This window comes from Manacus candei, unplaced genomic scaffold (genome assembly GCF_025592945.1).
Source record: "Manacus candei isolate 608988 ecotype Guabito, Panama unplaced genomic scaffold, ASM2559294v1 h1tg000047l, whole genome shotgun sequence".
Taxonomy (NCBI): Eukaryota; Metazoa; Chordata; class Aves; order Passeriformes; family Pipridae; genus Manacus; species Manacus candei.
The window spans coordinates 9469127-9493434 of record NW_026138095.1 but is presented as its reverse complement, the minus strand read 5'-3'; the positions used below and the strand labels follow the sequence as shown (position 1 = coordinate 9493434).

General features: G+C 51.4%; 1 protein-coding gene across 1 annotated transcript in view; it reads left to right on the top strand.

The window, feature by feature from the left end:
- Positions 1-22254, top strand: part of LOC127475576 (heparan sulfate glucosamine 3-O-sulfotransferase 3A1-like) — a 33799-nt gene extending 11545 nt beyond the window's left edge. Inside the window, exon 2 of the mRNA XM_051797537.1 lies at positions 21221-22254. Coding sequence (XP_051653497.1) covers positions 21221-21839 — 619 coding nt within the window. The 3' untranslated portion in view covers positions 21840-22254. The remainder of the gene's footprint in view (positions 1-21220) is intronic.
- The last annotated feature ends 2054 nt before the right edge of the window (positions 22255-24308 follow it).

Sequence of the window (24308 nt, the reverse complement as noted above, 5' to 3'; positions counted from 1 at the left end):
GGAGGAAGAAACTGGTTGATTCCTCATCACCTCCTGCCTCTGCCAGGCTATGTGGTGAGGTAGCAGCTCACTGGACCCTCTGGAGCCAGGCACCAGCATGGCACACAGTTTCCTGCTGCAGGAGAAGCCATGGGCTTGATTTACCCACTGGGATCCACCACCTTTCCCAAGAAAGATGCAAACACCTCTGGATCCTTTGGTATATGAGAAATATGCTATTGCAGCACTGGAATTTTAAATTATTATTACTTTTTGGACAATATAATCATCTCCCCAACACATGCTCCTGCTGTTTTCTCAGCTATGTCCCATAGACTCTCATAGCTCTCTTTCAGAAGCTGCCCGGGCTTGGTCACATTGTAGCCCTGGGAAGGTAGATGGGAAAGGCATCAAGGGTGGTGACTGCAGAGGCGAGGAAGGAATTTGGGTGTGTTTCCTCTGGAGCAAATCTGGTTTAAAATTATGAGCGACTCTGGGTTTTATTACAGCCCTGAAGGCAGTGCTTGGTTTTGTTGGTCAAATCAAGCTGCCCAGTAAAAGCTGGTGTGAGCCCACACCCAGATGAAGAAGCCCAAGGTGGGGTGACCTGCAGGGCTGTGCTCAACCCTGCCTGCTCCTGGGGGCTTTCTTGGCCATCACCCCTCTGGGGACACTTGGGGGTGAGTGGGATGGAGGAGTCTGGACCCAGACTGGAGCCCACTGGGTGTTCCAGCTTGGCAGGACAAGCATCCTGCTCCTCCCCTCCATCCCTGGGAGCTTCTGCTGAATAGCCTGTGGTCAGCCCAGGGTGGGTGCCCTGGTGGGTCTGGCCTCTGGTCGGGGCCACCTTGTTGCTGGGAGCCAACTCTAGCAGAAATTTCCTTTTTCCTTACACATCCCCAGTTTAATGCTGGATTTATCAGACCAGTGAGATTTACACCAGCAGCTGAGCCAGCTCTCGTGGGAGTCTGTCTGTCTGTCTGGGAGGGCTGTGCTCTTGCCTGCCTGCTGCTGCTGGGATTGCCCAATGTAGGGAATGCATTTAGGGGTTGTTTGACCTCTTGGCTTTCGAACCTGATCAGCCAAGGGGTCCAGAGGAAGCTCTGTCCTGGCTGTTCTCCCAGGCCAGGTATTAAATGCCCAGCACACCCTAGGAAGGGAAGTGCAGTGTTCACTGAAAGCCATCCTGTGCTGTCCTCAGGGAGAGGGCACCTCCCACACCTCCTGAGCCGGTCCCACTCCTGCCCTGACTAACCTCACCCAACCAACTCCAAGCCCAGAGTCATAAAACAGATTCCAACAGGATCCTGGGCATGAGGAGAAGGGAGAGAGCTGGGTACTCTCCCACCCTCCTCTCCTTGCAGGCACCAGCAGTGGGCAGTGCCACGGCCACCAGGCACATCCCGTGCTCTGGGACTCAGGGGGGAAAGAGTCAGGAGGGAGCTTTGGGCGGTGATTAATGGCCTGAGCCGTGGCAGGCCGTGGGTCAAAAAGGCCCAATTATTTCCTGGTGATATTCCTGCTGGAGGGGGTGATAAGCCAACGTGGCAGATACAGATCCACCTGCCCCCCCCCCCAGCTTTGGAGCAAAGCAAGAGCAGGGACAATGGGGACACTCCCTGAGCCCTGCTCACACTCTCCACAGAAGGACTTGGAGACACAAGCCCGTGGGTGACCCCGACATTGCTGACTCAGGCGTGGCCCCCCCTCAGCAGAGATTTCCAGGAATGCCGTCCTTAACATCTCCCGCCAGGCAAATCAGAGCCATCATATGGTTAGGGAAAAATTGGATTTGCCTTGTAATCTAATCAATGTTAAATAACGGTAATTCTGACTCCGAGCTCCGTGTTTAAAGTGCTGTTGGTCTCTGGGGTTCATTGGAGTTATTTAATCTAATGAAATCCCCATTACTGTCTCATGAGGGGGCACCACGGGGGTGTCTGAAGGAAAGCAATGGTTAAAGAATTGGCAGGCATGGCCAAATATCCAGTGGGGGGAAGGGGCTGAGTGCAGGAACTTGAAGGTTTCACCTGGCAGTGACCAGAGCTCTTTGGCTGCATCGTTCTCACTGTCATTGGGGGTGAGCACATGTCCAAGTTACTCTCATCACCTCCCTGAGCAGGCTGGATCACACCAGTGCCACCTCTTCCCTTTTCCTGGCCCAAACAGGGGTTATGGTTTTTAACCCCTCTCAATACTCCATCCTGCAGCGCACTTGCTTGTGCTTCCTCCACTGTGTTGCTCTCAGTGCTGCCTCTCCCTGTGCTGGGCTCAGCTGTGTTGTCTGCTGGATTTTCATGGAATCACAGAATGGTTTGGGTTGGAAGGGACCTTACAGACCCTCTCATTCCAACCCCCCGCCATGGGCAGGGACACCTTCCACTAGACCAGGTTGCTTAATGCCCCATCCAACCTGGCCTTGAACACTGACAGGTATTTAAGATGTTTTCCCCAAAACCCGCTGTAATTTTTTTCATTTGCATTAAGCACTTTTCCCAGTCTCCTATTTAGAGGGAGGTAGGACCTGCTCCAGGTCACATTTCCCATGCTGGCTTTGTGACAATCCCTGGGCCCCCACTTGATTACATCAGAGCAGAGCCCTATCGAGCCGGTTGCTTTCCTACACGCTGAGCTCATTGTGTTCAAATATCTTGGAATTCTATCAGCAGCATGCAGGGACTCTGCTGCTGTCAAATACCAGCACTGCTGCATCCCGTGTGCTGGGGGGAGTGTTCCTTCCCCCAAGGCACGTGCTCCAGTTTCCCACTGTTATTTCTTTAATAAGAACGATACTTTGTACAGCGCTCATTTGTTGCTAAAATTAGAGTTATTAGAGCAATAAGTAACAATTACCTTCGGAGCAGGGTGGAGTAGAAGCCCAGTGGGATGCTACACCAAAGGGGGAGGAATGAAACCTGCCTTTTGGGAGCAAGTGCCCGTGACCTGCAGCATCACACTGGAGCAGCTTTGTGGGGGCAGCTGGAATCGCTGTCAGGGGTGCCCAGCATCCTCTGGAGGAAGGATTGCACCCATGGGTGCTGGGAGAGGACACATCTGGCTTGATGTTTGTGGATAATGGGAATGAGGAGCTGTGGCTCTGCACGTGCCGCTGAGTTATCTTGGGACATCCTCTGAGCATCCCATCCCCAAGGACCGGCCACTTTCCTCGAAAACCATCTCCGTGCTGGAAAAAAAAAATAAAAAAGGAACATGTTTGGTAATCTAATCATGTAAAGTGCTCCTAAAATCACGTCTGCGCTGTGCAGCAGCGTGCCAGAGGTTTCTGGAGGAGCAGTAAGAGTTAGGTACAGAGAGATGGGGCAAGGGAGGGATATCTGGAGGGGGAGGGCAAGACGTGCCAGGGGACCAGTCTGAGAGCCCCTCTGTGACCACAACCTGAGCAGCACTGCAGGGCACCAGCCCTCACGCCAAGAGGGGCAGCGCTCTGTCCTTAGTGCATTGATGAGCCCTGGCACAGCTCCCCTGAGCAGCATGGGATCACAGGAGGTGCCCCACGTGCTAAGAAGTGCCCCACATGCTAAGAAGGAGCCCAGGAGCCGGCCCTGGCGAGGGACAGTCCCCACGGGCGCTGCCTCAGCGCCAGCCGGGGTGTCTGTGCTCGTTATGCACGTCCCTTTCATGCCGCCTTCATTATCCGCACGCTATCCAGTGTCATTAAGATATCAAGTTCATTTAGGTACATCCACATTGGCAGTTTAATTATGTCTGGGTACTACTCTGTATTTTATTCATGGACTATCTGGGGGCGGTTGTCAAACACAAGACCAGGAGATAAAGGTTGGGTGGCTGCAGAATGCTAATGTCCTGCTGGTTCCCTTTTGACAAATACACATGCCAGTTATTACCAAACTGATTATTTCATTCATTAACACTGCATACATCAGCTCCCTTCACCCAGTATTATTGTATACATTCATCTTTTCATAAACAATTACCTGACAAGGTTGGGAAAGGCAAGTACTGGGGAATTAATGCTCTGCTGGGAAGTTCCTGGCATGGGTTAGTAACAAGGTGCTGGGGGGAGTGTGATGGCTGTTAGTGTGATGGCTTCATTAATCAAATTAGGGACAATAGCATGTCACATGTGTGCCATGTTTCCCAACAATGCTGAACCCATTTGCTTTGTGCTGGGGGCTCAGTGGATGGGGCTCCCTGTCCAGTTTGTGGTGATGGGAGGGGCATGAAATGAAAGCCAGGGGACCCAGTGGGAAGGCTTGGAAAGCAGCCTGACCATGAACTGTGTTTCTATTATTATTATTATTTTATTGTTGTTATTATTGTCGTGAGGAGCAGTTGCACAGAAACAGATTCTTTGTTTATTTTTCTGCCTTTTTTTCCAGCTTCCTCATACTGCTTTCCCCGAGCTGGAACCCTCCACAGTAGGATTAGAAGTGGTGGTAGGAATGATTTAGGACACCATGAACATGTAACGAGCTGGGGAACAAAACCCCCTCCCGGGTCTTCTTTCTACAGTTTTTAACTGTAAAAGGCTGGTGATGGGGGAAAAAAAAAAGTACAGGGAGATGTGAAGAGTAACCAAACTCAAATAAGGGATTCCTGCAGCTTTCTTAGAGATGGTGGTGGAATCTACTGGGGAGGATCAGAGATGCTGCTCGCCGGGCTGGAGGTCACTCACAGCCTGGATCTGCCAGGAGCAGCATCCTCCAGCACGTGCTGTCCAGCATAAACCCCTGTGGAAGGAATCAGAGCCACTCTCAGTGGCTCCCTTGAACACACAGCCCACATGGTTTCAGTCTTGGGTTGGTCCCTTATTTATTTCTTTAAGTACTTTGTACCCTCAACTGTTTCCACCGGCCCCCTCATTCCCTCCTTGCTCCCTCCAACACGGAGAAAGAGCAGCTGTGGGAGGCCACCAACACAGCCAGAATCAATTCAGCTTTTCACTCAAGCAGGCACTCTCAGAAAGTAATGCTTCAGGGGTCACACTGCTGCACTGCTCCAGCGCAGGATTTGCAAACTAAATAAAGGATCCGAGTGAGCTCTAAGTGCCCAACTCCCTTAGGCCCCTCTGGAGAAAGCCCCACTGGAATAACTAAGAAGCTTTCACAGTGTGTTTGCAGAAGCATTAATCCTTGTTGCTATCTCCACGAGTCTCTTTGATCCCACTGCAAAGTCTTCATCTCCAGGGGTCCTGTCTGGGCTTTCCAAAGTGGCTTAAGAGAAGAAATCTCACTGCTCCATGGGAGACCTGGGCTCCCAAGGCACAGAATCCCTTCCCAAAGCCCTCCATGGTTCTCCATGTTGTGATGGAGAGATCACATCATGTCAAGAGTGCCACTGGTGCTGCTGCCCTCCAAGGTGAGCCCCCACCACAGGGTGATGGCCAACTGTTGAAGTGGGCCATGGTGTCAGCGTGGATTTGAAATCCCTGCTGCTGTACAGAGTATCAGCATGGGCTTAGCCAGTTCTTCCTGCATTTTCTTATATATTCCCAGGGGAACACAATGAAAGGGGGAACGCAATGAAAGAGGGAACACACTCAGGCTGAGTTTTCTCCTCTTTGGGGATGCTGAGAAATGAAGGGTGAAGGAGGGTTGATCTTGCTAAGCAGGGCAGCCCTGGAAAAGGAGAGGATGGGAGTCATCTTCAGGAGTTGATCTGAAACCCCAGCCTGTGCCAGTGCAGTGCTGAGTGAGGAAGAGGAATGTTTATTGACCTGGGTCTAAATGACTCAAATTGACTCATGAAGCTGAGGTCACTAATTGGGTTTTTTTTCATCCATTCACATTTTGGAGAGGACTTTTCTTTCTTTTTTTTTTTTTTTTTTTAAATTATTATTTTTTCCCATTATTAAGCTGTATTCACTCCTAACAACCTCAGAGTCATGCTGATGTCCAAGCCACAGCCTCCACATCCCCCCAGCCTCCCCCCGTGCAGCATCCTGAAGGTGAGCGTGGCACAAACCTACAGAGCAGCCAGACCTGTATCATTTACTCATGAAATTTAGATCTGCTATCAACTAAAACTTCCTGAAACATGTCAGATGACTTCGATGCCAGGTTAGACAGTGATGCATTCCCTGGAATCGCTGAGCACAGGAAAGAGCTCCTGATGCACGACCTTGTGGCTGAACTCTCTGTGCAGACTGCAGGGCCAGAGGGGCCTGTGCTCTGTGCAGCTCCTTCAGCAACAGCCCCTGCCTTGCCCACCACTTGCAAATTAGGCCAGGAAGAATCTTTTGAAGCTTTCTATTTTCTGGAGACTTTTGCCCTCTTTGCACTTGACTGCTTTGCTCCAGGAATGAAAGTAGGGAGCCCTTTCCCAGCCATTAAAGTTTCATTTAGCAAAAGGACAAAGAATTGGCACGGGAAGGATGAAGAATCACTGCAAGGGTAAACTTGTGTGACTCTATATATTTTAGATCATAGCCTGAGGTCAGGCTCCCTTTCTTGTAATACAGATGGAGGATTTTTTGGCCTTGCAGCAGGAGGAAATGTGTAGTGATATATAAAGAAGGCACTTCTCAGCATAATTTAAGGAACAACCTCTGTTCTCAACAGTGAGGTCCTTTGAGGTGTCTGGGTCACCTCTCTGCTGATGTGTACACACCCCCCTCACACACACACACACACACCCCATCTCCAGCTCTATATTCACAGTAATTTCCTAAACTTTATAATAGTCTCTGTTGAATTGTTAGGACAACATAACCACATCCTGGGGGATGGACCCTCCTTGCTTCCAACAAACCCCAGCAGCTGGTCCATTAACCTGCAGGGTCACAAGGATGTCCAGAACTTTTTTGAGTGTGGCCATGCAGTCCATGTGGTCCCAGCCTGCTACATCCACTGCCCATTTCTAATATTATTTCCCTACCTCCAACTTCTGCTGCTTTAATTTAGCTGCTTTAGTCCCTGCACTCACTAGGTCCTGACTTTTAGTCTCTGAGATCTGGTGGGATTTCTCCTTCTCCAGAGCGAAGGAGGATGGAAGAACAGTAGTTTTTCCCAGATCACCTACATTCAGTGGTTTTTCCATGCCCTTCTAATTTCTAGCCAACATTTTGTCCCCCTTCACGTTGCCTGCACTTCTCACCCACTGCCCCCTCTCCAGCTCCAGGTCCCATCCCAGCTCCTCTCCCATCCTTCTCCTCTTCTTCCATGGCCAGAACACACACACTGTGCTCAGTGCATGGCTGAAGGTGCTCCTGTGCTTGTGCCTGAGAAAAATGAGGCAGACATGGAAAACAAGCAAATCACATTATATATTGCAGGCAATAATGTAGCTCCCAGGGGACAGAGATAATATAGTGAGAGACAAAGGAACAATAGACTTTGCTGGCCTGAGAGCTCACTTGATTGTGGCTTTTCTGGAATTATTTTTGGCTTCCTCTGTGTGAGTGGTGAATGGAGCCTCAGAACTGACAAGGGATCAGGATGCTTTCAGGAGCTGTGCTGGGGATGTGCATCATTCCATCCAGGAGCCCTTGTCCTACATACTGTTCTCAGGGGTGATGCCTGGTCCACACAGGAACCCTCAGCACCAGGGAGAGGGATTATATTCAAACTGTAGAAGAACCTTCCCTTCCCTTCCCTTCCCTTCCCTTCCCTTCCCTTCCCTTCCCTTCCCTTCCCTTCCCTTCCCTTCCCTTCCCTTCCCTTCCCTTCCCTTCCCTTCCCTTCCCTTCCCTTCCCTTCCCTTCCCTTCCCTTCCCTTCCCTTCCCTTCCCTTCCCTTCCCTTCCCTTCCCTTCCCTTCCCTTCCCTTCCCTTCCCTTCCCTTCCCTTCCCTTCCCTGCCCTGCCCTGCCCTGCCCTGCCCTGCCCTGCCCTGCCCTGCCCTGCCCTAACCTGCCCTTCCCAAACCTTCCCAAACCTTCCCTTCTTTTTTCTTTTCATCTTATTCTTTCTTTCTATCTCCTCTTTCTCTCTTCTGCTTTTTCTGTCTGTCTGTCTTGTCTTTCCACCTTTCTGAGACCTCAGCAAATTCCAGGAAGGCATCAGTTGTCTTTAACACCCAAAGGAAAAATCGAAGGGAAGGGTTCAATTACTCGCATGAAAAATGAGTTTCCTAACCGAGGTCTATCCATTTGCTAGTTGTGCTTGTTTTAAAACTGAATTATAGAGACTGCACAGTTTTCTGGAGACAAATGCATTAATTTTTCTCAAAACAGACAAGAGAGAAGCAGAGGGAAAATAAGATAATAAGAGTTTCCACAGTGATTTATATGCCTTTGTGAAAAATAATGGGGGCAGACGGCAGCGCGCTCCGGCAGCCCGGGGGGGAAGGGGCAGGGGGGTGGCAGGGAAGACTGCAAGGAAAACTGCCAGAAGTCCAAGTATGATTGTTGGTTTTAGATGATATAAGATCACTTTATGTCTCTGACTGGCTTGAAAAATCTCCCTTTCCCTCTCTCTCTATACACACATAAAATATATACCATATGATGCACTTAAAATCAGCGCAGGCTACAGTGTTTATACAGGAAAGGATTGTGTTTCTGGCCGACCTCTCCCCAGCCCTCCTTCTTCTGCTGAAGGATAAACTGGGACCTTTAGAAAACAAAGTGGTGGCTGCAATTTTTAACAGATTTGCTCTTGCTTATATTGACACAGGGCAGGCGAGCCCTTCCCCTGGGCCGTGGGCAGACAACAGGGGGGGCCGAGTTGATTTTGATTTTTGTTTTTTTTATCTGTTCACTTCAGTTTGATTTATATGCTAAAAGAGATATTTTTATTATAGTGCATAGTAAATTGGGTTTCTTTATTGCTCATGAGAGCCGTTTTCCAAAATTGGACTATTTATATAGTACGCTGATTGCAATGTATTTCCGATCTTGATGTCTGACTGGAGGGAATAAAAAAAGAAAACTACACTAAATTGTATTTTTAAAAAAAATAAATAAAACTGCAACCCTTTTTGAAATGGGATGATATGGGTAACTTTTTCTTGAGATGATGATGTGGCACTCAGCAGCTCCCAGGAAATCGTGTTGGTTTAGCAACTAAAGGCTTTTGGTGGGAACTGGAGGCTCTGGAAGGTTTTGAGGCGGTTTTGAGGTTTGCCCATTGTTGTAATCCACGGGAAATGTGTCCAGGAGGCCAAAGGCTGCCAGAGCTGTGGTACCTACACTGATGTTTCTCTCCAATTATTTATAGGAATGATTCAGTGAATTTATTCCCCGTTGGTTTCCCAGCAGAAAATCCTGCGGCGCTCGGGCGGATGTGGGAGAGCAGGGAGGCTGGAAGTGATGCTGCAAAGCAGAACCCAAATCTGTTGCAGGGCAGATGGTTAATTGTGTGGTTCAATTTATTTGCCTAATGCAAATCATGTCCCGTTTGCCTGTGGCGCCGGGGGAACCGGATTCCTGTTTGCTTTGCTGAAAGCCGAGACTTCACGGAATCTTCTGCAGCTCCCACGCGAAGCTGCCCTTTGTGGTCCCAGCAGAGGGTCACTCTGCATCACAGCCTCTCCAGGGATGGCACAGAGAGAGGCTGGGATGGGGATAAGCTGGCAACACCATGTTGGTTTGCAGGATTCAACCTCCCACCTTCTTGTCTCCAGGCCTAAGAAACTGCTACAGTGTGTGGCAGCATCCCCTTCCTCCATCCCCAAACCGGGCACTGGGGAGTGTCTGTGGGGCTGGACCCCCAATCCCCTCCAGCCTTGGGCCAGGAGGGTGTTTCTTGGGGATTTCCCAACTTCCCAAATGGGCCTAATTGAAGCCTAAAGAGATTTTTCACAGATTCATGGCTTTTCAAAGGAGAAATTTGCATATTAATAAGAAGCTGTTCAGACTGATTGGCTTAATGTGTTTGGGGTAAGTATAATTAAATGTCAAGGGAAATATATCATGAAGTAATGAAGCTGGAGTTAATTTATCAAAAAATAAAGAGGGAGACACTTCCAATAACAAACAGTTCTTTAACCTTCCTTTTTAAGATGATTTGCTTAGTCAGGGCTGAAATGTGTGGTCTTGGAGATCCTCGAGTGAGAGACACATGAGGTGGTTATTAGTTTGGGGGTGGAGGTTTTTCCATGTTCTCCCCAGTACAAACCCCTCTGCCCTGGAATCCCAAGGCTGAGCCCATCAAGAGGGTTCACCCGGGTCCAGGTGGGGGAAGGTGCAGTCCTGGTCCCTCCAAAACCTCCTGGGAGGATGTTTGGGGGAATTTACCTGTGTAAGACTTCAGGGGTGCCCTTAGGGAGGAAGAATGAGGTTGAGGTTTAATTATATCAGATGCTGAGTCACTTGGACCTCGTGTCCAGCCACACACCAATTGTCCTCTGCCTTCCCCCTCCAGCAGTGACTGACCCTGTGCATGGTGGGAGTGCAACAGGGAACTCTTGACTTGCACTTGTGAGGGAGAAGGGCAGGGTGCAAGGATGGAAAAGGGTCATGTCTGTTGTTTCAGCTGGAAAATCCTCATTTGGCATAATATGGCATAAAGGGGGAGTCAGCAGGTTGTAAAATAGCCACAGAATCAGAGAATCACAGAATGGTTTGGAAGGGACTTTAAAGATCATCTCATTCCACCCCCTGCCACGGGCAGGGACACCTTCCATAGCCCAGGTTGCTCCAAGCCCCATCCAACCTGGCCTTGGACACTTCCAGGGATCCAGGGGCAGCCACAGCTTCTCTGTGCCAGGGCCTCACTGCCAGGGCCTCACTGCCCTCACAGCCAAGAATTTCTTCCCAATATCCCATCTAACTCTGCCCTTTATCAGTCAGAAGCCATTCCCCCTTGTCCCATCACTCCAGGCTATTGTCTAAAGTCCCTCTCCTGCTCTCTTGGATCACTGGAAGGGGCTGTAACATCTCCCCAGAGCCTTCTCCTCTCCAGACTGAACACCCCCAGCTCTGCCAGCCTGGATCCAGAGCAGAGAGGCTCCAGCCCTCAGAGAATCTTTGTGCTCTCCTTTGGACTCCCTCCATCAGCTCCACATCCTTGTTATGTTGGGGGACCCAGACTTTGGCTCAGTACTCCAGGTGGGATCTCACCAGAGTAGAGGGGCAGAATTCCATCTCTCACCCCACACTGTGGGAATGCAGCCCAGGACATGGATGTTTCCTGGGCTGCAGACTCACTTTGCTGAGCCTCTCATCCCCCAGTAATAGAGGCATCTGTGGAAGAGAGCAGGAGTGTCTATTTTCATTTAGAGGGACCGCAGGAGTGCCTATTTTCATTTAGAGGGACCACAGTTACAATAAAGCAGTGCCCAAAAGCCAACAGAACCAGCCACCAGAAGCCTGAATTTACCCAAGCAAATCCAGCTGGGAAATGAAGACTCACTTTTCATTTGGGAACCACGTTGGAAATATGATGAAATCACTGTGGGCCTGATTTGCTCCCGTGTGAGAATCAGCTGGTGCTGCAGGGACTTGGCAAACAACTCGTGCCTTCCACCTGGAGCTCCAACCACTGCTGGGTTAAGCTGTCACTGGGGGAGTGGTGCTGGAGAGGCTGGATGAGTGCAGGTCCAGGTCCAGGTCTGACGGGGACAGGCAGGGTTTGTGCTCCCCAGTGCATGGCAAACCCCAAACCACTCCCCAAAGCTGCTGGGAATGCCATAAGAGGAGCTCTAAGGCTGGATTACAGAGCAGGGTGATGGGGAACCACTGCAGGACAGTGGCAGAGATGGCTGATGAGCCCATTCCCAACCCAACAGAGAGAACTCCTTTAGAAGCTGCCCAGTGGTGTCTCCATTCCCATATAAAGGATGGAGGTGTGGTAAAAGGGGGCTGTGGCTGAGGGCTCCAGAGCTCTTCATCTTCTCCTGGTAGGCACAGGGCTGGCATTTACCAGGAGATTTAGTCACTGGAGAGAAAAGAACTACAAAACTCCCCTTTTCCAAAGCCCAGCTGGTCAGCTTGGAGGAGGTGGTGGTGCCACCTGAGATTGCCTCAGCTCCGATGAGTTCCTTGTTCCAGCAGAGAAAATCAATGGCTTGCACAGCTAATGGCATCTGGGGGGTTCTGCCTGTCGATAGCACTTAGGCACTGGTGGTCTCCAGGAGATGCCCAGATGTGTTTCCCAGCACAGAGGATTTTTGGGAGCCTCTCAGTACGTTTCCCTCTCCCAGATGGGTCACGGGATGCTGGGACAGCAGGATCACCTCCCAGCACAAGGAGCCAGGAGACACCTGCCCGAGCAGGAGGCTCCCTGCTTACCTGCTGCCCTCAGAGCTTGAGCTCTGCCTATCAATAATTAATCAGAGCAATTAGGCAGAGGGTTTGCGTGCTGTAATTAGCTCTGATCAGTGCAATCTCCCTCCCCGGGGGGGGCAGCGAGGCAGGAGCTGAGCACTGAAAGCACAGTGGGGGCACAGGGCTGCCGAGCAGAGCCCCCCGTGCAGCCCCTCTTTGCGTGCAAACACTCCCCTACCCTCCCCAGCCCTCCCGGTCCATCGCTCCGGGGCCGGGGAAGCCAACGTGAAGTCACGCGTGTGCCCGGTCCCTGGACGGGGGTCTCCTGGGGGCAGACGAACCCCTTATCCTGGGGACGCTGCCGCTTCCTGCCCAGCCGACCTGCCCTTGGCCCAGGATTGCTCCTGCTCTTCCTGACCGAGGTCACAGCCCGAGATCCAGGAAGAATCTCCACCTCCGGAGTTATCGGCAGCGCTCCGTGCAAACAAGCTCTTTGCTCCGCGGCGCTCCTTTGATGGGTTTCTCAGCTCCTTCGGAAGGGGAAAGGCTTCCTGGCTGTGACCTCGGGAGGGGGTGGCACTGGATGTTACCCCCATAGATGCTGCACTGGGAGCTGAGTGCCCCAGCCTGTTTTGGAGGCAGGGAGATTCCTGAGGTGGTTAAACCCACCGGTGCAGGGAGCGGAGCTGCCCACGGTGCTCGGTGTGCAATGGGGAGGGTCTGCTGAGGACCCCCCAGAGCCTGGCTCAGCCCTCGTGATGGGCACAGCGTGGGTGCCTGGATGGGCACAGCTGCCTGCCCTGTCCCTGTGTCACCCCTGCGGGTTTGGGGCTGGGACCACTGGCCACGGTCACTGCTGGGGGGTTGGATGGGGACAGGGAGAACACCTGGGGGACCCTGTGGGCTGCGGTTTAGGCAAAGGTTTGCACCTGTGTTAGGCTGTCAGCCAGCCCTAAACTTCAGAGGGAGCTTGGCTGGAAGGAGTGGAGGGAGGGAAGGGAAAGCAGCTCTGCTGATAAGATGCTGCTTGACAGATACAGCGTGGAAACAGATGCTGCTGGCTGCAGATGTAATGAGATACATAAATACCAGGCCTTGCTCAAATAAACTCCAGCATCCGCCGTAAGGACGAGCTGGGGAGCTCCTGAGGCTGCTCCTGTGTGCCAGCAGGAAACACAGAGAGGGCACATTTGGGAGCTGGGGGCAGGAGAGGCCCTGCCTCTTCCAGAGTGCTGTATTTGGGAAGGTGGCATGTCAGTGGTGTGCCACGTTTGTCCCCAGCAGCAATGGCTGTGTCCAGGGCTGTGCCTGCAGCACCCAGCAGGGACTGTCCCTGCAGCCTGGGCTCTGGTACAGGGGGAGGTGACCACACTCAGGTCTGCCACCACATCTTGTTTTTGGGCTGCTTTGTTGAGTTCCTAAAAGTGGTGATACTTCTCATGTGCTCTGAGAACTGCTCTTTTCATCCCAGCACATCCCAGTCCAGTGAGGGCCTGTTTTCACAGAATCCCAGAATGGTTTGGGTCAGAAGGGACCTTAAAGCTCATCTCATTGGAACCCCCTATCAAAGGCAGGGACACCTTCCACTATCCCAGGTTGCTCCAAGCCCCATCTAGCCTGGCCTCAGGGTTGAGGCAGCCACAGCTTCTCTGGGCAACCTGTGCCAGGGCCTCACCACCCTCACAGGGAAGACTTTCTTCCCAATAATCAATCCAAACCTACTCTCTTCATATTTCATGTTTGCTTTAATTTTTTCAACCCCTCTGGATTATTGGAGATGATGAAAAACCTGTGTGCTGGGAGGGACCTCGCTGTGCTGGGCACAGGGATCATGCCACGGTGCCAGGAGGCTCCTCAGCACATCCTGGGGAAGCAAATTACCCAGGGATCATTCCCTGCTTGTGGAAATGAAGCAGTTCTCCCAGACACCTTTCCAGCCATGGTCAAGGGAACAAGGCCACGTTTATCCCAGCAGGTGATGTGCTCACCCTGCACAGTTTGCAGTGGTTCTGTGGGGGCAGAAGGGCAGAGCCAGAGGAAATCCCAAGGCCCCTGACTCTACTGCAGTTGTTTTGTGAGGGTGCAGTGTCCTCCAGGAAATGATGGTTGTGTTGTACTGAGAGTTCCCTGAGTATTATCTTTACCCAGTTAAAAGGATGGGTAGGGGTAGGAGACACCCACGGTCTTCACTGTCCTCTCCCAAGTCTATTCCTGTTCTCTGTTTTGCTCCAAGCTCAACCTAATCCATCCTCATTAAAACCAATGGCAAGGGTGTCCTTTTGCTGTTAATGCCAGTTGGTTTTGATTTTACATCCAGCAACACGAGTGATTTTCTTTTTTCCTTGAAGACCTCTCTGATCCTTTACCCCTTTCCTTTCAGCTTCCTCAGTCCCACAGCTTTTCTTGGAGGGTTTGTTTTCTTTTTTTTTCATTTTTCTCCACTTCCTGAAATGCTTCTTTCCATGTATTGATTTCACCCGAGATCTAAAGGAAGACAGAGCAGGAGGCTCAGCCAACTCTGATGTACCCTCACAGCTCATCAAAGCAAATTTAGAGCCTTGCTAGAGCTGCCAGGGCAGCACAGCCCCTGGGCTGAGCCACTGGTCTCATGGGAGGGAGGGATTCATCTCTTTAGGCAGTGTTTTTTTTTAATTTATCTATACAGACTCGCTCCTGGTTACATCAAGTTATCACTCTTGCCAGAGCATCTTTCTTTTCAATCATCTCCTGTACATGCTGTAATGGTACTTCTGGGAGTGTGGGCTGCAGGGGGAGGGAAGCACCTGTGAGAGCAAGTTTGGGGTTTTTTATAAATTTCTGTTGCAGAGTCACTACTTAAAAATGCTCTGAAAGAAAAAGAGAAATGCTGGGGGGAGGAGAAGACAACCTGCTGGTGGCTGCAGTGGCCCAGGGAGGGGTGCACAGCACCCTGGGGGTATGAGGCTGCACCAAGCCACAGTGCTGGCCGTGCCTCAGTTTCCCCAACCTCCTTGTTGCATAGTTTCATGCTAGAGAGGGCTCTGTGTTTCCCCCAGGACTGCCAGCTGTGTCACCTGCCCATCACTTGGTGTCTGACTCCTTCCTGGGGACAGAAATTCCAGCAGTGTTTCTGTAGGGAAGTGAGACATGAAATAAATGCCCTCAGACAGCTGATTTTCCCTCTCTGCTCTGCTTCTCCAGCTCTGCCCAGAGGGTCCAGTCCTCCCTGCGAGCATGTGTTGCATCTCTGGGAGCAGATTTGGCCCTTCCTTGCCAGAAAGGCTCTTCTGTGGGATCCAAGGTCCCACAGCTGATTGCAGAGCTGTCGGGCTCTTTCGGAAAGAGCAACAGTTCTTTGATACGGCTTTTCCTGCGATGACCTCTTCAGTGGCACTTCCCTAAAAACAGCACTTGCCACCATGAGAGACTTCCTTTCCCACCGTTGCTATGGGCTGGGGAGCTCCAAATCCCAGCTAAACCCTGGACTTTGCCTTGGGAGCAAAACCAAACTGCAGCAAACCAGCTGAGCAGGGGGCAGATTTTTCCTTTGCAGTTTGCCCTAAGTTTGTTGTTCCATTCATTGACAACTACACAGGGAGGCTCCTGAGATGTTCTAATACCTGCCCAGGGGTTTTCCTTCCCCACCCTTTCTTTGTGTGTATCCCACTGCTTGGACCAGTAGCTCAGGCTACTGGCAAAGATGGAAAAAGCACCTTGAGGCTGGATCAAAGTGCCCCAGGCTGGCTAGGGAAGGTATCTTGGGGTGTAGGGTAGGGGTCAGCAGTGTCCTCCTGCTTCTACTGTGTCTCATAACCCCACAGCACCCCCTGGGCTGTGTAATGGGAAGATCCTGATAGGCCAAGTCACCAGCACCTTTGGGAAAGCCCAGGGCTGTGTAAACAGACTCTGCGGAGTTCTGGCTTCATGTTTCTGTTTCATTCCCATCCTTTATCCTGTGGATAGTTCCTGTCCTGTGTGCCCTTTGAGGGTTGAGGCCAGAGCAGCAGGAACATGGCCAAAGATAAGGGTAAATATCAGTGTGGGGAGAAGGGGCTCGGCCACAGCAGCTCCTCCTTCGCTGCTGCTGCAGGTGGGTGGGGAGAGCACTCAGGTGGCCCAGCAGCATTGCTGGAGGGGTCCAGGGACACAGGCATTGTCCTTGAGCTGCCACTGCCAGGCACATGCCCCAGCTGTGGAGTTTTCTGCATCTCAGGACTCGGTGGTGGTGGTTTTGCCCTTCAGGCTGTACCTGTGCTGTGTTGCTTGCAGATCCCTCTGCTCCCCTGTCCTGCACCCAGTGACCTGTGACTGCCCCGGGGACAGCAGAGGCTGTCAGGGGGAGCGTGTGCCACCCCCAGCTTGCTGCTGCTGGGACCAGGACGTCAGCATTTGATGATCTTTCTCCCTCACTGCTCATTCCCCCTGAGCTGTTCCCTGCTCTGGCACTGAGGACCTGCCCTGCTGCAGGATGCAAACCCCAGGATGCTGGTCCAGACCCATTCCCTGCATCCTCCTCCTCCCCAGTGACACTGTAATTACCATTTCAGGCAGTGCACAGGCTCAAGGCAGACCTGGCCATGCACTCAGATGCAGGAGGGGCTACAAGACCCTTTGATGCAGGGCAGTGCTGACCCTGCCAGCACAGGGTAGGGAGATGACACCATCATTCCTCTCTATGGCATCAGGCTTGGCACACCTCCCTCTGGAAGATCCTTTCAGTCCATCCAGCCTGGATACCCAGGCTCTGGCAGGTTGATTATTTTTAAAAAGTCATACAAGGACTGCCAGGGAGAAGGAACTCACCTTCTGGGGTTAAGAGGAGATGAATCCTGCACTTAGCACGTGGTTGGGGCAGGTTTTACTGGAGCCCAGAGAGCCCATGGGGCTGACCTGTAATCACAGTAGCTTTATTTATTGCTCTGGGTTGCAGTGGCATCAGGCCTGGTGAGGAGCTGCCCTTATCTACTGACGTCAGCCTCCCTTGGAGAGAGATCTGGGCTAGATTTATGTGGGAAAGGTTTGCAGCAAGTCCATCCACAGCTGCTCTTCATGCCTTGCCTGCTGCCAAGGAGCCCAGGAGGTCCTGAGCAGGACAGGGCTCGGTCCAGCTGGGAGCAAAGCAGCAGATGGACTTCAAACAGCAAACTCACGTCGGGTTTTCTGAATCCAGTGACCAAAAGCTGCTCCGACCTCTGTGGGAAACAGCAGCCCAGGGCTGCTCCTCCTGCATGAAACAGGCTGTTCCCTTCCAAAAATCCCATTTCTGGAACAACCAGTGCTTGTTTTCTTGCCAGTCACCAGCTTCTCCTGCTGCTTGGAGCTGACAGGACAGCAGCACAGGTCAGCTGAGGCAAACCAGCTGTTCTGACCCATTTCCCAGCCCCTGGTGGAGCCGAGGTGTGTTCCCAGCACAACCTGGTGGCAAACACCACCAACACCTATCATTGCTTCTGCTCCTCCAAGCTGAATTGCCAGAAACACAACCCCTGGGTGCTCAGTCTTGTGAGGAGGGAATCCCGTATCCTATTCTGTTTTTTTGACGTGATTTCTTCCCTGGAGTTGTGCTCTTGATAAGAACAGAGACTTGAGATCAGAGGGCATCTCTGTGGACTCTGATCTCTGGGGTGGAGGTTGAGCCAACACCCTGGGAAACTTGAGAGTCCAGCTTTTTAAAGGCTTCATTGTACAGTCCACAAAGAGCTACAAAAGCCATAATAAACATGGCACCAAAGGTCAGCTCCCACATCTGGAGTGCCTGAGGGTTGGAGCCAGTTACTGGGATGCCCCAGTGTGACCCCAGCACTAACGTGCCCATATTGAGGACTGGCAAACCAAGTGCATCAGAAGATCCCTGAGCAGCCCCATGTGCATCACTGGGACCTGTCACCCTAATCCTGGTGCTCAGCCCTTGCCCATCACCACCCCATCCTGATCCTCCGGGGCTGCTGACCCTATGGCTGTGCCTGTCTTGCTCTGGTCAGGGGCTGGAGGCTTTGCTGCAGCAGCAGCTCCCAGGAAAGGCAAATCCAAGCTGTTTCATGACCAAAATGAAGTCCTGCAAAGCCCATTGGGGTGAGGAAGGGGTCACAACCCCCCTCATGAGCTACCTCCAGGGTCTTTGGCCAGACACAGGATGAGCCATCTTGGACCTTGGACACCAGTGCTGGGAAGAAAGTGTGGACCTGGGGAAGGCCAGATATGAATACACATGCCTGGCTGAAATGCTCCCTTTGAGGAAAGTCTTCCTCCCCTATTAAGTAATTAAATAAAGCTCCGGGCTCTACTAAAATTAAAATAACAGAATCCATTTATTCTGGCAGGGCTCGCTGGTGGCTGCTCTTGCCAGAAACATTTTTGTGGTTCTTGTCTTTTCAAGTGGCTCTTTTGCAATAAAACCCAGATGCCATTAGTCCGAGGAGGCCTCCAGGCAACTGTTTATGTCCATGAAAGATGCCCTTTGTAATTAATTAATCTCCCCAGTGCTGTGGTAGCACATTCCCGGGGCTCCTGGTGTGTCCCTGCCCGCTGTCCCAGCAGTGGAGGTGTTTGTTCATTCCTGGGCACTGAGGGACACTTTGTGTTGCAGCCTGGCCATGGAAGGGGTTAATCTGCTCCTTGGGAAGGCACAGCTGAGATTTCAACACTCACCAGAACACACACAGAAGTCAGTGCCATCCTGCTGCCCTTGTCCTGCTGCTGGTTCAGCAGCTCCTGCTCTTGCTCAAGAGCAACTCTGAGTTGCAGGAGGCTCTTACAGGGGCAGGGACCAATGGGGACTAAGCTGGCAGGCAGTGGAGAGGGGGGTATGACCTGGTTCCTTCGCCCTTCCAAGGGTTCAGGTGCTTCCAGATGACTCAATCATTGCAGGGCATCACCACTACATCAGAGAAATGTGAGTTTGATGCATTTTGGGGGAAAAAGATGATTCACAGAATGATTCATAAAATGGAAAGGACCTTAAAGATCATCTTGCTTCAACCCCCTGCCAGGGGCAGGGACACCTTCCACCAGACCAGATTGCTCCAAGCTCTGTCCAACCTGACCTTGAACCAGAGATGAGGCATCCACAGCTTCTCAGGGCAACCTGAGGGCCTCCCCACCCTCACAGGGAAGAATTTCTTCCTAATATCCAATCTAAACCTGTCTTCTTTCACTTTAAAGCCATCACTCCTTGTCCTATCTCTCCATGCCCTTGCCAAAAGTGAGGCTGCCCTGAGCAAAACCCCATCCAACCAGCTGCACCAGGCCAGAGCAAGGGCACTTCCAGCCCAGTGCCTCCTTCCAGATGGTGGCTGGTATCAGGTGTCCACAGACAAGTGGATGAAGGCTGGGGATTGGAGGTCTCCTCCTGTTACCTCCTCCCAGTTGAGGGCAATAGGGGATGGGGGCTCCTCATGACTCAAGTGGCTCAGGGTCTCCCACATTTCATTGCCACCACTTTATTTCAGCCACCATAAATTTGACCAGTCTGTTTCTGAACCATTTATGCTTCTGGCCTTCTCAGCATCAAGTGATGGCAAATTCCACCGTAGAATTATGTGTCTGCTTGGCAAGGGCCACCTTTAGTTCAGCAGTGATTCCCTTTATGGCTTCACAGCCTTCAGGATGTGTGAGAGCTCTCTCATACCCCTCAGCTCGTTTATTCTCCATCCTGAGTGGCCCAAATTCTTGGAGTTTCCCCTAAAGAGAAACCCTCAGCAAAGATCTGGCTTCTCTAGGACCATGGCTTTGCTCAGCCTCTGTGTAATATGGTTGCAAAGGGAATTGCTTTGGGGAAGGGTCATTCCTTGCTCTCTCATTTGTAACATAACAGCCTGGGGTTTGGTTGTTATTGGTGTTTTTAGCCATTGTTGGCTTTTCATTGTTGCTTTTTTGATAGATGAGTTTAATTTTGCTGGCATATTGCACAGGTTTGCAAAGCAGCTGTTGCTGCTGCAGGACGGAGCAGTTCATCACTGAGCACGGGTGTCACGGCCTCAGAGGGGTCAAAGCTGAGGGCTCAGGGCGTGGGGGGCTGCAGTTGCCATAAGAACTGCTGGTGGCATGGCAGTGAACCTCACTGGTGCTGCAGCCACCTGCCATCCATCTCCCATTCCCCCTGGGAAGGACGGGACCGTCGGAACATCAGCTGCGGAGAGGGAAACGCTGCTGAGAGCCCGGAAGGTGGGGTGGGTTCATGTAACCAGCTGATGGTGGTGTGAATCACTGGTGTTTTGTAGATGCTGGTCCTGTCTGGGGGTGATACACAGGGTGATGTGTGTGAGGGGATGGGACGTGGTGTGGCAGGCAAGGAGGAGCAAGGAGAGGAGCTGGGAGTGCCCAGGAGGAGCAGTCGGATGCTCATATGGCTCCTACACCTTGCCTTGTTTAACACGGAGGGCCTCAGGTTACCCTGCCACCAAATCCTGTGGTCCTTTAGCAAACCACACCCATTCCTGGGCCAGGAGGGCTCTGAAGTCTCACAGGCACATTGGAACAGGATGGACCCTGGCCTGAGCCCCAGGTCCCCTCCCACTCCCATCTAGGACAGCTTCCCGAAGCAGCCTGTGTGTAGGATGTCTTGGGGTGAAAGAAGGAAATTGCTGAGGTCAGGGAGCTGATGTTGCACATTTTTATGTGCTGCCACCTGGAAAATACCAAAAGATAAAGTCTTGCATCCAGGCCCTTGAAAATCCCTCTGTCCTGCAGGAAGGGAGTGTTGTTATTCCAGGAATTCACTGTTATTCCAGGGTATTTAAGCCACTGTGCAGGAAAGCCCAGTGTGGGCAGGGAGGAATTTCAAGGGATAGGGCATTAGGACTGTGGGGATGTGCTGTATTCTCACAGTGCCATTGCAATGAGGGAGATGGGATCCCATCAAGAGGGGAGGCCTTGAAGAGGCCAGGTGAGTTCAGGTCTAATTCCAGGTAAATGGGTAGGTAAAGGAAGCAGGAAATCAGGAACAAGCTCAGATCTCTGCAGAATCAGACTATTATGGGTCTCCTGAGAAGGAAAGAGCTGGGCTGGAGATGTGATGCTCAGGACCATCCTCCCCTTGGTACCTGGGACATGCCCACAGCACTGCCCACACCCAGCTCCCCCACCCCACCCAGGGAGCTCTGGCACTAACATGTCCCTCTGTCCCCTCATCCCAGGGACCTGATGCCCAGGACGCTGGAGGGGCAGATCACCATGGAGAAGACCCCCAGCTACTTCGTCACCAAGGAGGCCCCCGCCCGCATCTCCTCCATGTCCAAGGGCACGAAGCTCATCGTGGTGGTGCGGGACCCCGTGACCAGAGCCATCTCGGACTACACCCAGACGCTCTCCAAGAAGCCCGACATCCCCACCTTTGAGAGCCTGACCTTCAAAAACAGGACTACGGGCCTGATCGACACCTCGTGGAGCGCCATCCAGATTGGCATCTACGCCAAGCACCTGGAGAACTGGCTCCTCTACTTCCCCATCGGGCAGATCCTCTTCGTCAGCGGGGAGAGGCTGATCAGCGACCCCGCGGGGGAGCTGGGCAGGGTCCAGGACTTTCTGGGCCTCAAGAGGATCATCACCGACAAACACTTCTACTTCAACAAAACCAAGGGGTTCCCGTGCCTGAAGAAGGCGGAAGGCAGCAGCAAACCCCACTGCCTGGGGAAGACCAAAGGCAGGACCCACCCCGACATCGACCAGGAGGTGGTGCAGAGGCTGCGGGACTTCTACCGGCCCTTCAACATGAAGTTCTACCAGATGACGGGGCAGGACTTTGGCTGGGACTGAGGCTGAAAAAAAAAATAATTTAAGAAAAGGAAAATATAATATAATATATATATTTTTTTTACGTATCAGTAGAGAGGGGCGAAATACAGAAAAAAAAAATAATAGTTGTGCTGAAACATGATTTGCTCTGATTTATTCTTTTCTTTTATCGCTGCTTTGTCTTCTGGCTTCTCTCAGAGAAGAGGTGGTGTGTCCACCCTCCACAAAAAGGAGGTTGTGAAGAGCAACCTGGTCCTGTCGACATCACCTGCAGCTTGGCTGCTTCCTTCCATGGGCCCAAGGTTTAGCACTGCCTCTGTAAAAGAAATGCAGGTGTAAAGTTCTTAGAAGTGAGAGGGTGCTTGGGGGAGCTCAGGGTCTTCCTGAAAGGTCATCCAGATTTTGGCTTGCAAGTGCCATTTTAGGCCAGACCTCGCCGCTTTTGACAATAAAACAAAAGAGGCTTAATACCTAATTTGGCTTTCCAAACCTTACCCTAGGGGGTTTTTTATTGCATGAAACATTTGTTCAATTTTTCTTCATTTATCCAATTTTTTGTTTTACCTTTACCCCCACTAAATCAAGCTCTTTTCATCAACCGAACTTCTTTTTCCTCTTATAGAAGCCAAAACCAATAATCCTTTGTTTTGTTTTGAGACAAAATAATTTTGGTAGCCAAAAGTGAAAGGAAACAAATGATTCTTTTGACTCTGTGATGAAAATTGCCAGGTAGTCAAAAGACCTCATTCACAGGAGCTGGCTCTAAACCAGAGTTCCCTATTGCATCCCTTTTGCTACACTGACAGCAGGATCCTTTTCCAAGGGGGCCCCTCTGAAGGGGTTTTGGGGATGGGAAAGTCCACAGTGAGAGGATGCTCGTGGCACACCAGTCTTGAAGGTGATGGGGGACCCACCATTCCACTACACGTATGTAGGAAACTTCTTGGTGACTGGCAGATGCAATTTAAGCCATAATGATGAATATTTTAAGTTGGGCCAGTCTTAAATACAGTAGAAGAAGGGTTGGTTGGGAAAAAGTCAACAAAATGCATGTCCAGAAAGGGGAATGAGAAGGCAATAGCTCTTTCCTAATTGAGAGCTGAGTGAGAAGCAGGAACAAGAGCATTGGTTGTGAAGGGCTTTAAAAATTGCCAGGCAAAACCAATCTCCTTTATCACCTTTTTTTGGCTGATGGAAATGTCTCAGCGACAGAAATCTATTAGTGAAGCAGGATCTTGTGTTGCCATGAGCTCATTTATCTGCTGGTTCTTGATCTTCAGCATTTTCTGGACTAAAGGAGTACCCAATTATCTCTTGGTGCTGCATAAACACAACAGGAGGGTGAGTCCAGCTTTCAAAAGACCCTGATGGGGTAAAACAAAGTGGGGGATCGTCTGGGAGTCTGGTTTAAGAAGAAGCCAGGGGATGAAGCTCACTGGCTGCCTACACACCAGCCAGGATCTTAATAAAATCACAACAGAGCAGAGATTTCAAGGAGTCCAAAGAGAATTGATCTGAAATTATGATTTAACCCAAGAGGGAGGCATTTCCACCTTGGCAAGTTAAGGAAAACAGCTTGGATGCCACTCAGCCTCATGGCACCAAGTTCACTGCAGGTGCTGAGCCACATTCCCTCCTGGCTACTCCAAGCCACCTTCCAGCTCATCCTTATACACCTCCTTCTGTTCCCAAGGATGCAGAGTCCTGGGACCTTCCTGTCCCCTAAAGACACAAACCCTCAGGGTTTCCCAAGGCAGGCCCATTTCCCAAGGGAATTAAAATAACTTCCCTAGTGTTGCAAGGCTCCAGGAGCTTCTCCCACTGTTGTCATCCCAAAACTCTACCTGAGCCCAGGTTTCTGTGTCCCGACTGGTGGAGTGATGGGTTGGTGGCACCAAAGCTGGGCTGTGCTCAGCCTGGCAGGGCTCAGTACCACCCTCACTACTTCCACTGATCCCTTCACCCCCTGCCCACCATTCCTGTTCCACTGTGCCTCTTTTTAAGCCCCTTTTTGGCAACGTTCATCTGGATACACATTTTGCCTGATTGCCTTCTGCAAACACCTTGTGGCAGAAAGGCACACGAGGCACCACACACAGACCCCCAACAGACCTTTCTCTTCCCTGCCTCCCTTCAGCCCCTCGATGTTCATGCAAGAAATGACACAAGAACATCAGAGATGGTCACACAGCTTTGGCTCTATGGGGTCGTGGGCCCTTCCAGCTCAAATCAGAAGAAGCTGGAAGATTGTTGGGCTCTTGGTGATGGTCTCCCCAGTGTGTCACTGGAGGTGAGGGGAGCAACCTGCTCTCTGCCCATGCTGGACAGATCAGGGGGGAATGGGCTTATGGTGTAACCAAAAGGATTGGGGGCAGTTATTGGGAAAAACATTCTGAAAGCAAAGCTTGTTGGAGCAGAAATGGGAGATGGACACCATCCCTCCCACTCTGTGCTCTTCCATTCAAATGCAAAAGTCAAGGTGGCAGCGAG